This window comes from Cantharellus anzutake (genome assembly GCF_015039405.1).
Source record: "Cantharellus anzutake strain C23 chromosome Unknown EI90scaffold_3, whole genome shotgun sequence".
NCBI classification, from domain to species: Eukaryota; Fungi; Basidiomycota; class Agaricomycetes; order Cantharellales; family Hydnaceae; genus Cantharellus; species Cantharellus anzutake.
Genome location: NW_024066953.1, coordinates 1821564 through 1835526, shown reverse-complemented (window position 1 = coordinate 1835526; position 13963 = coordinate 1821564). Strand labels below are relative to the sequence as shown.

At 46.3% G+C, this 13963-nt stretch overlaps 1 protein-coding gene across 1 annotated transcript; it reads left to right on the top strand.

Annotated features, from left to right (window-relative positions):
• Nucleotides 1–1796: 1796 nt before the first annotated feature.
• On the top strand, nucleotides 1797–2636 carry EI90DRAFT_3116197 (uncharacterized protein; the record flags this gene model as incomplete). The annotated part of the gene is made up of 2 exons (XM_039062868.1): nucleotides 1797–1830; nucleotides 2260–2636. The coding sequence occupies 2 exons, from the start codon at nucleotides 1797–1799 to the stop codon at nucleotides 2634–2636; spliced, it is 411 nt and encodes a 136-aa protein (XP_038922906.1).
• Between the last annotated feature and the right edge of the window lie 11327 nt (nucleotides 2637–13963).

Below are 13963 nucleotides of genomic sequence, written 5' to 3'. Positions count from 1 at the left end.
CATAGAATCTCAGTTCTGTATGAAGTCAGGGTTTTCTGCATGTGCAGCTCTGTTGCCTCAGCTGCAAGATGCCTACGGCGCTCTAAGGAGTCCGCATGCTGGGCCATTTGACAAATCAAGCAAGCAAGGCAATATCGGCTCCAGGAGAGGCAGGATTGGTGATTAACTTTTTGATTGTTTGGGTAACACAGATGAAAATTATGCTTCCGACTTAGGTTCCGTGTCTCATCAAAACAAACAAACCCTAACACAAATAACACTGGCCTTTTGCCCACTGCCTACATGGATGGCTGTTGGTGAGATGAAGACTGCAACATGAGGCCAGGGTGGTTAAGTTGCAAACATGGTGACTCTTCGCATTCAAGTTTCTCATGTTTCACCGATTTTTTCCTTTATTTCATACCCGCTTGACACCAAATTTGGTACATGAGTAGTCCTAGCAACCACCTATATCCATGCCGAATCTCACCACATATGATAAAGAACTGAACAAGTTAGGTGATTGTTTCTCATTTGGGGGTGTGTCTCATTCAGGGGTGAATAACTGTAGGGGGAGAACTCGAGGTAACACTATGTAATCTTCAATTTCTTGTTGTGGTGGATTTCCCTAAGGGCCTCTGTTGCCCTTACCAGTCGAGTGGCTGCTCACAACACACTAAGTACACAGACTTCAAAAATGGAAGGAGAGGGGGGGATTGTCTATTCCGTTTCAATCGCTATGTACATATACCCATACAGCAAACATACAACTTGTGAAAAGAGTCCGAAATATATGGGTTTGGCTGAGCTAAGCCTCCACCAACAACAGCAGTAAGATTCAGCTGCCATTGGCTTAGAATAAAATTCCAAACAACAAAAGAAAATGAAAAGAAAAACACAAACTTCCTCAAACACTGCGTCAAAACTCCGTCCCTTTATTCCATTCGACTCTCCTCGTCCATAGCTTTCTAACGATACCGACTTTGTGAAATTTGGTGGAGATTTGACTGAGAACGGGAATTCTCAGAAACGGAATATATATCTTGATTATCTGTGCACAGGGAAACTTGGACCAAATAATATGCCATAATTCCAAGACTCCTCCAATGTCTTCTTTAGCATTTGTATCATTTAACTAGCCTGTATTCTCTTGGAATTTCACTGAGACTAGCTCGCATGTGAGCATCTGCATAGTTCATATTGTCCTGTGACTCCCATCATGCCTGATAATCAGAATATCTCCACAACCACTGAACCGATTAGGGTGAAATTCAACAATGAGTCTTTGGGAATTTTTCTGGATTTAATGACCCCAAAATAGTCCTCTTCCGTCAACTTTTGACCTTGTTCCCCCAGAGCATGGTCAAGTGCATGGACTTCGCACATGAGGACATCTCAGGTTGAATTTCTCCACCAAATCTCAACCAATTCCTTCGCGAAAAAGCTCTTTCGGTTCGTACGAAAACCCTCTTTCTTCTTTTCTATTACTTCCCCCTATAATTCCTTTTTCCTAATAATGTACAAGGGCGGGAGCCCAATTTTGACATATTTGCTGCATACAGTTCCATGAAATTGAGCACACCCATTATGCACTCCTACAACGTCAGCTGTGCTATAAGTGGAAGATGACTAATTAAGATGATGAGGGCTGAGTCACTGAGGGATGCGGGTAGCTCTGAAGCTGGAGTTACATATCTGAGAAATGTTGGGTGACCCCAATAAATGAAATGGATAGAAGAAGGGTTTAGAAGTATATAACAAAATGTCAGGGACTGGTCAGGAGGTCGGAGCAGTCCAGGGATTCCAAAGGTTCCAGGATGGGTCTGAACATCCAGGGTGAAATGGCTGAGGGTGTGTGTGCCAAAGTCCAGGCCGGAGCTGAGACGGTAGGGGCAGAGGTGGGGTAGGATTGTAGGGAGAAATGGTGTAGGGGATGGCAAAGTTGTTAGGAAGGTGTAGTGAGGTGGGGAAGTGCAGGGTCAGGATTCTGGGATATGACAGTACTTACTCATCAGTGCAATCAGTGCTTCCACCTGTCACATCCCAGAATCCCAACCCCTACTCACCATCTCCTGGATACTGTTGCCACCCCTTTTGATTAATCACCCCATCTATCCATTCCATGTTCCTGGACCCCTACCTGCTCCAGAACCTTTGGAACCTTCCAGACCACCCTCCAGTCTCCATCACACATCTGACCCATTTATTCTATTCTTCTGTCATATCCATACATACCCAATCCCAATCCAACTCCTGGACCCTCCACTTCACCACCTCCAGAGTCCTACCTATCCCCATCCACTCTGACATCCACCTTTGAACCAAACACCACTCCTCTTGCCACCCTCCTCCACTCACTCCTCCTCACTCCTCCTCACTCCTCCTCACTCCTCACGTCACCTCCACCCTTCCGTCCCTCTCCTACCCTACCTCCGTCCACTCTGATATTCACCTTCGGACCTGACATCATTCCTCCTCTTACCCCTCCTTCTCGTTCCTCTCCTCACTCCTCTCCTTCTGTCCCTCTTCTGCCAAATCTCCACCAAGTTACGACCTTCCACTGCTGCCCTGTACCCTGTACTCAGACACCGCTCATACCATCGCTCCGAGATTCTGTCATAGTTCTGACCTCAGACTTTGACTCCACCTTGGCTTAAGTCCATTGCATTGGTGACCTCATTCTATGTAAACACCATTGCCAATATTCCTCAGACTTTCAACCCCACCTCCATAAGCTCCGCAACCTCTGAGCTTCACGGACCAAACTCAGCACTTTCGCCACTTGTAATGTATCTTTCACGATTTCCCCTCATCCTTATTTGGACTGCTGCTTCTCTCCATTTTAGCCGGTTAGTCATCATCCCCACTTCACCCCATCCTCCTGCCCCTCTGGGCTTTGCCCTCCCTATCTCCTTTTGGATGTACCACAGAGTCAACCCATGACCTTCAGTACCACTTCGCTTCCATCATCCTTTTGTCTCCATTCAGATGCCTTTGTTCTGATTCAGACCCCCTTCGATTTCCTTGTGCTTTCATCTTTCTACTATATACAGGTGCTTGTACAGACAATGCAATAGTTGCAAAGTCCGAAGTAAGTCCGGAAAGTCCAAACTCGGAAGTCAAACTCCGGAATATTGGCAAAGGTAAATAAATGGAGGTGGGGTCAAAGTCCGAGGTTGGAGCTAAGACCAGAGTTCTGAGATGGAGATGCAAATGGGATTCCAGAGCAGAGGTCCGGAGTCAGGAGCATAGTTGCATACTTGTCTGGAAGGTGTTGAGGTTGAGGTCGGACCCGGAATGGTCTGGAGTTGGACCGAAGGTGGTGTCAGAGCTGGAGGTGGGATAACCTCTTGGGAGTTGGCAAGGAGAAGGTGATGGAAGGAAGTGGGGCTCTGGAGTCAGCTTCAGAGTTCCAGGAGCCTGGAGCAGAGGTCAGGATTGTATGGATATGACAGTCAGTAAGCAAATCAGCACAAACTCTAATATTGGTATTGGACATAGGAAACTGGTTACATAAGGTGATCCAGCTCCACTCCTTCACTGGACTGACTGGCCCCTTCTCTGTTCTCTTTTTGTATTTATACTTGTAGGTTACCATCTATGTACCTTAGTTTGAATATTGACTAGAAATCCCCCAAAGTCCTCTTGTCCTTAGTTCACCTCTAAGCTTCATCTTCACCTGAGTCAAAGTCACTGCAAGGTCCCTCCTGCTAACCTGAAATATGGGACAGCCTAGAACGCTCCATCTGAAATTGGGACACCAATGTAAGAATGGAGCACAGTGCTCTGCCCAAGTTCCTGAAGCTGAAGTCTGGTTATGAGCCTGGGTGACCTTGGGGACCTCTGGATACATGTCCCTGACAAAAATTTAAAGAAAACTCTAAAGTTCAAAAATTTATCTTTCATCTCATTTCCTGCTCAAAACTCACCCAATTAAAGCAAACAAAAAGCTGATGTATCCTACATCCATACTAAGCCTTTGACACCAAATTTCCCATGGTCAAAATTATTTGGCTCACCAAAGCATGGTGGGACACTTTTTTAAAATTGATCTATACCCTACTGTCAGAAACAGTATTTGAAGTATTTGTGGGAAGTGGAGCAGAGTGTGGTGGCATGAGTGGACACTTAGCTGATATGCTACTCCATTGCAAGGCATTGTAAGGGGGCAAGGGATCTACCACCCTAACGAGAAAGAGAGGGGGCCACAGAGTTGGTAGTGCTCAGGGGAGGTTCGGATGAAGAGGAGGGGGGGGGGAAATGGTCTGGGTGCGATGTGATAAAAATGATAAATCTCGTAAATCTCACTGATAATCAAACTAATGGGAACTCTGTCCCTGCACTATGTCTTGAGCCTCTTTGGCTTCGTATTTGCCGCTCTGGGCGCCGGTAATGTCTGCTAAAACTTCATGTTTGTTGTTGGGGAGCACCTCTCTGTGTTGGGGGAGTCCTTTTTGTAAATACAGGAAAGAGGATAACTATAAATATGAAAGAAATACATGGAAATCCGAATGATCCGACGGGTTTATGACGGCAACAGATCCACAAGGAACACTTAAGAAAAAAAGCAATATAAAAGGAATATTGACATTGTTAAGGAAATAAAGAACCATGGCGATCGGAACAACCGCTGAACCAAATGCGTCACTCGTAACATTGTTCGACTGGTGTTGACAAGGGCTTTCCAACGGTACCAAATTCGTCCGGATCGGTGGAGAATTGATGGAGATATGGAGGAAGCGGCAGAATATGCGGGTGACAGTTGCCTGATTTGGAAACTGATGGTTGTGCGTGGTCAGGAATGGTTTGAAAAAAATCGAAAAAAATATGGGAAACATGGAAGGGGTATCTGAAACAGTGGTAGATGTGTTTTGGGAGTGGGGTGCTTGATGTGGGTGGTGAAATCGCGATAATCGGCTCGTTTGCATGGTACTGGCTGTGCCTGCCTACAGCGTTGTGGGAGTTGGGACTTCAGCTTCAATGACTCAACTGGACAGAAGCCTTATGACAAGGAGTAAGGATGAGGGGGAAAATCCTAGGCAATATATGAACTAAGAGAATAAGTAAATGGGTAATATCAGCAATCAGGATCAACCTTTCCAATGAAGGGTAAGTAGGAATAGATGGCAAATACATGAGTGGCAATGAAAGATAGAAGGTCCCTAAGCAAACAAAAAGAACAAGGCCATCTGGCCATCTAGTGAGTCATCCAGCTGGCAGGCAAATAGGAAAGGAACACCCAAGTGGCCAGCCTCAATTGGAAGTCACACATGTGAGGGGGTAGGTATGGATGAGAGGTACAGGTGGAAGGGTGTGTGGTTGGATGATCCTGGGCAGATGGGCTAGCAGCATTGGGGTGCATTGACAGGCATTACAGATATTTCTGTGTCATGACAATTTTGTAAATAGCAATAAACAAGGTGCTGATTTTAGCAAACACAAAAGGTATATGTGGTCTATGAGCACACTGAGCCCATAGAGCTCATAGAGCTTTTGAAACAATGATAATGGCCATTTTACACACATTTACAGAAACATATATCCATATTATCTTTGCACTACTGGTGTCAGAGATTTCATGGAGAACATGAAGACCATTCAAACAAAAAGCTCTATGAACTCTATGAGCCCACTGAGCTCATAGAGCTTTTCAAGTGATGATAATGGCTATTTAACATGCATTTCCAAAAATGTATATACATATTATCTTTGCACTTCTGCATCTTTAGGAGAATTCTTCACTCAATGTGTAGAGGGTGCACAGCAAAAAGACTCAATTTGCTCACAGAGCTCCCTACCAAGTTTGCTGATGGACAAAGTGCTGACAGTGTTGGCATTTCTACTTGACAGGCCTCCATAGTGTGTGGCAGTGCAGTTGGACTCAGTCTACAAAGTGCTGACACTGTTGGCCCTTCTACTTGAGAGACCTCCATAGTAGGTGGCAGTGCAGTGATCCAGTGTACAAAGTGCTGACACTGTCCTAGCCTCCAGCATGCCAGCATCCAGCATCAAGCTCCTGCTCCAACTCCCAGCATCCCAAAGGTTGAGCATCCTATAACCCACTTTTGCCTTAGTCCTACTGCTGCATGCCATGTCAGCAACCCACTCTAGTCCACAAAGAAGAGCCATCCCAGCATCCAAACAACAGAAACACCTCCAGAGGTCTTTCAACATGATCTGAAGAAACACATTGAAGAAGAGCTCTCCAGTCATGCATGGGAGTTCAGCCCAGATGATATCACTCACATGCTGTCCCCCAAGATTCTTAAACATGAACCTGAAATGAAGGTTTACTGGAGCTTGGTCACTTCAATATCCTCATTGATCACCCTCACATTGAGTCTGCCATGCAGAAGTTGTTCAAAAGCATGCCAGAACCTGGTGTTGACTAGGTAAGCAAATCTTATGAAGCCTGTTAGGGAGATGGAGTTGTAGTCACTGATTTTGGCATTGTCACATTCTTGTCTGGCATAGAATTCAGCCAAAGCTCCTGTGTGTTCATATGCATTCTTGAGAGCTCTGAATAGTACTGCAGCTGGACTTTTGATATGGTGGAAGACTTATGTTGGATGGGTTCACTGAGGGAAAGCCAGATCCTTTGGCATGTGTTTTGGTGACCAATTACCCAAGCCTGGTGTTTGGGTTTGGGGTCATCAGGGGCTGTGATCCTCATCTTTCACTGTGGCAGCCTCTCTGCAAGTAAGGAATTGAGGCTCACAACAAAAGATGGGGAAGCCCATGATATTTGTAAGTTCATGAAGATCTTGCCAAGCAATTTGCTCTGGCAGATGCCTGGTGATGCCAGGTTTCCAGAATTCATGGGTTGGAAGAAGTTCCTTTTCCCCTCTGGGGGGGACAACACCATTGAAGCGATTTCCACTACAATTGTCCATTGTCCCATGGCCATAACACTTTCATGGCATTGATGCAGCTTCCCCTGTCCAACAACAAAGTGGTTCCCCAAACTCCTTTGGTGTTAGGAATGGGCAAGCCACCCAAGAGTCAAATACCAGCTCATGCTGATGCTTGTCCACCAATCAACCAAGCACAGCTGCACAAGTGGGGGGTCAAGGAAGAATCTCTGTTGGGGAAGGTGATTTAATTAATCTCTGGTGAATGTCCTAAACTTGTCAATGATAGGCACAATTCAAGTGAGAGAATTGTTATTTATACTAGGAAAAATATGACCAACACAATTTAGTATCCCCATCCCCATATGACTTCAGTGGTCCATTTGGTATTCAATTCCATGACCACCAGGTGACTCAAAAGCAAATGATGTATGAAAAGGTGTCAAATTCTTATTTTGTCCTGAATTCTTGGCCTCATGAGAGAAAGGCATGGAGTGCAACATGTACTGACATTCAATGGGTGAATTTGGAACTGCAACTCTCTTGTGGTATGAGTGATTCAATTCTAGACATTATAAATCAACCAATATGTTGTTACTGGGATAAGTCCCTCAGTCATCTAACCCCTATCTGACATACTCTCTACATACCCCCTATGTTTCCATATTTTTTAAGCCCAATTCTGACCTCAGAGCTGAATGTTGCAATATTTCCTATATCTTTGCACTAGCATGTGACCTTTCTGGTGCCTGGCATAAAGTTTAGATTTCCATATCTCAGCTTCCACTGCACTGATTTGGATGAAATTGGTATTGCTGGAAAGCTACAATTTAGGAGGATTTGTTGGAGCAGGAGGAGCAGGAGCAGGAGTAGTTCAGATTTGTTCATTCCATTCATTTTATATTACTTATATTGCCTTGATGTTGGTATTTTTCCATGTGTTGGAGGAGAACAGAAAATTCTATAAAGGCTGTTCTTTCTTCTGATACTTATATTTTAACTCAACCACTGTAGTGTTTTGGTTGCTTTGTGTATTGATATTTGTATGTGTTACTAATTGTTTGTGCATGTATGTAACTCTCAGGGTTCAATTCACTTGTCTACCTGATTGTTCCACATGAAAATCATGCTATAGACCTACTATTTTTAGTTGTTTCACCTCTGTCTTGTCACTTTTAACTTGGAGCAACTCCAACCAACTTAACCCAACATCACTATTTCTTAACTAACTTTCTACTGAGGGTTGATCACTTTACTCAGATGTGATCTGAACTGCATGCTTATACCAATAAACCTTAATTTTTATTAAGATGCCTTATGACCTATGAGCCAGAGCACATAGGGGAGGGGAGTAAAGAAGGAAGAGGGGTCAGACCAGAAAATGCAGTCTTTTATACCTTTCCTAAGGGCTCTGTTTTCACATGTCACTTTACTATTTACATTGCTGAGCAATCATGTATTGAGCTTAGTAATCCTCTTTGTAAGTGATCAGCATCCCATTCTTCTTCTAGAACTTTCTGGAAGTTTTGGTGTGGGAATCAGCCGATTGCACTGTCTAACACCCATCATGACCTTATTTACCCTTGTTTACTCACTTTATTCTAAGTCACAGGTCTTGGGGTTATTTGTAAGCTTAAGGGTGTAGCTTTCTGTCTCTATAAACAACAGTAAACTGCAAGGATTATTTATGAAGACATGTTCTGGATGAATTATGCCTTGTTCCTGGACTCAAACTCTTTAGTTTCACATTTCTAGCTCATCTGTGGACATCAGAGCTGTCCAGAGACCTTTGGGGTTCTGTACTTAGGGAGGTGTAGGTAAAATATTGAAATGGGAGGGTGGTGACCATTGGGGGAGTCAGAGGATTGCAGGATCCAGGGGCTCAGGTTATTGGAGCAACATGCACAAGCACATGTGTCCCCTGACAGGATGCCCTCAGGATCCCCCACACCTGGATGGCTGTGGCTGTGTGTGAGGACAATGTGGCAACCCTCATGTGACCCAAGCCACATGTATATAAACATACCTGGGGTGGGAACCAAAGAAGTAGCATTCTTCCCATCATTCCCACTTCAGCTTGAGTGGCCAGGGATGCTGTAGGTGGGATAATTGCCCATGTGCAGAGCTGGCTTGGATACCTGCTTCCACAATTAGATAATCCCTTCCATTCATGTGACAACCTGATACAAATTTGACATCTAAAAATAGTCCTAATTCTTACAATTCCAATGGAGTTATGTGCTGGGCAAGTTAGGCATGGCAGGTCATGAGCATGTGCAGCCATGGGAATCTCAAGTGGCAACCCAGAATTCCTGCCTCACTCATTCCCATGGCATCTAATAAATTGGTAAAAATGTTTATTGGCTGCATGAGTTATCTCCAGCTGCATTTCCAACTTCAGCTCTTAATTCCAAAAATCCATCAAGAAACCACTTATTTTCTATATATTTTCATATTTTTGCCATCATTTCAGATATTGATTAATATTATTTTATTGTTACTGTTACCATTTTTTATTATTTCGCCTAATAAGGTATCCAGGTGCCATATGGCACCAATATTCCTCATTTATTGTTTCTAAAAATAATTATTCCTTATATCCTGTACATACCAGATTCTGGAATACAAGTTCTCCCCTCCCCCAAATTCTCTAAGGCACTAGGACTGGAGTGAGTGAGTGGAATTCCAACAGTAGGAATAAGGGCAGTGATCTAGCTCATATCAAGTGAGTAGTGGACACTGAGCCTGGACCTTGTGGAAATCCTGGAGAACCCACCATGGAGTTAAGGATCAAGAGTACAGTTAAGTCTAGTTGAGAAAGTAGAGGTTTTGGAGAGTAGTCTCCCACAAGCTATGTCAGCATAGAGAGCTGTGAGCTCTCTTTCAACATGCTCCCACATCAGGCCTGTTGCTATGCATGCCCAATCTACACCCTACTGGGCCCCCAGCACTGGATACCCTGCTGAGACCCCCCTGCCTTCTGATCCATCCATGATGGTGTCCCTGACAGGCTGGTGCCACACCTGGTTTGGCCTCAGCACTCTTGGGTTGCAGGTGGAGCCACCTGTGGCATCATGGCATCATGGTTGCCACTGGCCTGCTTGCTAGCTCCAGCAGTGGTCAAGGCAAGGGAAGCTGGTGCTGCATTCAGCTCAGCATTGGCACATGAATGACAAGAGATTTTCAGCCCAATTTGTGAGGGCATGGCCCTTGACCCCATTGTGCACAAGACCTGTGGGAGTTTTCTGGGCAAGCAGCTTGCCCAGAAACCATCACAGCCACAACTGCAGGAACTGTCTGGATGAGCAGCTCACCCAGAATGTCCCCACAGGGGATTGCCTGTTATGGGAAGTCAGCAAGGAGCCAAGCCCAGGCTCCTCTTGTAGCAGCCTCACAGAGGGTTGAGAAGGTCACCCTTCTTCTCAACTCATTCCCTGTGAAGCCTAGGTGAGTCCCCTCAGTGACTTTGAGGAGCTAGTGACTGGAGTGGATTCTCCTGTCAGATTTGGCAGGTTTGGATGACTCCAGAATGGAATTGGAGACTAATTTTGGATCTAGCAAGGGGGAAGTCTCTTAGGGGGGAAATCAAGTCAATTTTAGACTGAGGTTACAAGTTGCTAGGTACATTGTATATAAAGGAGGGGTCCAGAATCAAAAGGAGCAAGGGTGGTCTGAAAGGAGACAAAGGGAGCTGGAAGGGGGAACAACGCTGAGGGTCAAGGGTTTGACTCAATGGTGTTTCCCAAAGGAGGAATGAAGGGCCAAGGCCCAAGGAGGAAGGAAGGAGGATGGGAGTTGGGAATGGCTAGCTGATTGAATAGAAGGAAGCAGCAGCCCAAATAGGAATGAGGGAGATTAGCAGAATTGAATGGGACAATGCAATAGTTGCAAGTGTCATATCCCAGAATCCCAACCCTGCACTCTCCCACCTCACTACACCTTCCTAACAACCTTGCCATCCCCTACACCATTCCTCCCTGCTTCACAACGTCACCTCCACCCCTACTGTCTCAGCTCCAGTGTCAGGGTTCAGCACCCTGCCCTAGGGTGCCCCAGACTCCCCAACCAATCCCTTCCTTCCATTCCTTCATTGTTGCCTTGTTGTTGCCTCTCTGTGTTGTGTATCCACATGCACAGGATAGCGTGGGAGCTTTCTGAGTGAGCAGCTCACCCAGAATGTTCCCACAGGTCACAGCCACAGTTCTGGGCAAGCAACTCACCCAGAACGTTCCCATGCTTACTGGGCACTGCCACCTGGATGTTCCCTCCAGGTCACACTACACAACTCTAGGAGCTGTAGAGTTGTGGGCATGTGACCCATTCCTTTATATAGCAACCATGTGGGGAGATGAGACCTTTACCCTTCTTCTCATCTCATGCCCCACATAGGCAAGTGTATATATTTCACTTTCTTTTACTATACATCTCATGCCCTGCATAGTGTGAGGAGAGGATAGATGGGGGTTGAGGTCAGGGAGCCTCCGAGTCTGAGGCTGGGCCCTGACATCCAGCCTGGACTTCAGCACATTCACCCTTAGCCACCTCCATCCCATGAGCTTGGTCCCAAGTTGGAACCTGAAGAAGTTTCACGTTGCCCCGCGGGACTTACTCCGTGAGATCCAACTGAATGATACAGTTAAGGTCACAAGACAAGGACATAAAATCATGGACAAGCCTGGCATCGAAACCAGGACCTCTCAGTGTGCTACCATTACACAACTCGCCCGTTTGACCATGCCGGTATAGGCTGTTAAACTCTATACCGATGGGAACAGATATCCATTCTCCAACAGAACCTTCAGAATCCCCAGATTGCTCCAACCTCCTGACAGACATCTGACATCTTGTTATATACTTCTAAACCCTTCCTTTCTCTATTTCATTTAGTGGAGTCGCCCAACATTCCTTGGATATGTAACTCCAGCTTCAGAGCTACCCATATCCCCTGGTGACCCTGCTCTTGTCATCTTAATTAGTCATCTTCCACTTATAGTACAACTGATGTCTTCTTTCCATTCAGTCAGCTTACCCATTTCTTGTTCCCATTTATCCTCCAGCTGTCATATCCCGGAATACCGACCCCACACACTCCCACCACATCACACCTTCCTAACAACTTCACCATCCCCTACACCACGCTGTAAGCATGCTAGGGATGTAACCCAGCAGCAAACAAGAAAAGAAAAAAAGGGGGGGCAAAGAAAATCTTACTACTGGTATGGCCGCACATGGTCCCTGTCATATCCGTGCATACTCGACCCCGACCCGACTTCCGGACCTCCACCCTCTTCACCGCCGGAGTCATAACCTACCGCTGCCGTTCCGATACTCACCTTCGGTCTTGGCAACACACCCCTCCTCTTACCTCTCCGACCCTTTCTCCGTCCGTTCCGATACTCATCTCGGACCGAACATCGCCCCACTCGCCACCCTTCCTACAACTCCGCTCCCCCTTCACAACACCTCCACCCTCCCGTTAACCTCCTACGCTTCCCCCGTCCGCTCCGATACTCACCTTCGGACCTGACTACTCTCCTTTCCGCCACTCTCTCCTCCCTCCGTTACTCCTCCACCACCCTTCCGCCAAGTTACGACCTTCTACCGTTGTTCCGTACTTTGCACTCGGACACCGCTCGTACCTTACTCCGAGCCTCCGTCATAGTCCCTACCTCGGACTTTGACTCCACCTCGGCCTTAGTCCATTGCATTGGTGACCTCATACTACGTAAACACCATTGCCAATATTCCTCGGACTTCCAACCCCGCCTCCGTAACCTCCGTAAGCTCCGCAACCCCCGAGCTTCGCGGACCGCCTTCAGCGCTCTCGCCGCCTGTAATGTATTTCTCGCATTTTCCCTTCATCCCTATTTGGACTACTGCTTCCTTCTATTCTAGCCAGTTAGTCATCATCCCCACTTCCCCTCATCCTCCTGCCCCTCTGGGCCTCGCCCTCTCTACCTCCTTTCGGACTTATCACAGGTCTTGCCCTATGACCTTCGGTACCGCTCCGCTCCCTCTACCCTTTGTTCCCGTTCGGACGTCTTCGTTCCGATTCGGTCACCCTTTGTTCTCTTTGTGCTTTTGCCCCTTCCATTATATATATCAGCGCTTGTACATACTCGTCTTGGTTTCAGTCCGAAATCGACGTGAAATGCCCCCAAGAGACTTCCTGCTCACCTACTGTGAAATTAAGGACCAAATGGACAAACAGCAATGGCACAGCGCTCCGCTTGAGTCGCTGAGGCCAAGGTCCCTCCACGCTAAGTCTCCGATTCCACTCCGGAGTCGTCCGTTTCCGCCAATTCTAACAGTCCCGGTGCAAGTGCATGATACTAATAAATTCTTTTAAAACTCAGAACTCACCCTGGTCCTTCTTGGACAGTCGTCAGGGAGTCAGACTAAGCTCTTTAAACGTATGGGAGGGTCGCTCAACACCACAGTCTTTGTAGCACAGATGAGGGGTCCAACAACTGTAAGTACAACGCAAACTGGGTGTATATATAGAAAAAAAAGAGAAATCAGAACAAAAAACAAGTAAAATAGCCGATGGATGGTGGCGATGGAAACAGGAAGAATGTTGAGAGCTCGGTTAAGAAACAATAAGGCAAAAAAAATGTCCACAAGGTAACAATAAAATCAATAATTGAGGCCCATAAGGTCAATATCAACCATCAATCTCGCTTCTCCACCGCATATCCGTCATCCTAACTCCCGTCCCGTCCTTCCATCCTCTTCTCCTGATCCGTCGCTGTCCTTCAAGCTCAAAATCGTGTGAATTGGTGGAGAATTGGTGGAGATATGGGGGAAATGGTGGATATCCGTGAATTTTGGGGAAGTGGCAATATGGGTCTTGAGAAAAAAGGCATGGAAAAAATTGGAAAAAATGTGGAAATGTCCCGTGGGCATTGGGAATGTGTCGGAGGCTTGGGGGTGCTCGTTGGAGCCTCGAAAAACGTGGTTCTGGCCTTGTTTGTGTGGTACTTGCTGTGCCCTCCTACAACGCCTCCCCACTCCCCAAGTCACCTTCCCTCCTGACTGTCTCAGCTCTGGTCTGGTTGCGGCACACCAAACCTTGGCCACTCCCATCCTGGAACCTCAGTCCTGAGTCAGAACATTCAGAGACTCCGGATTTG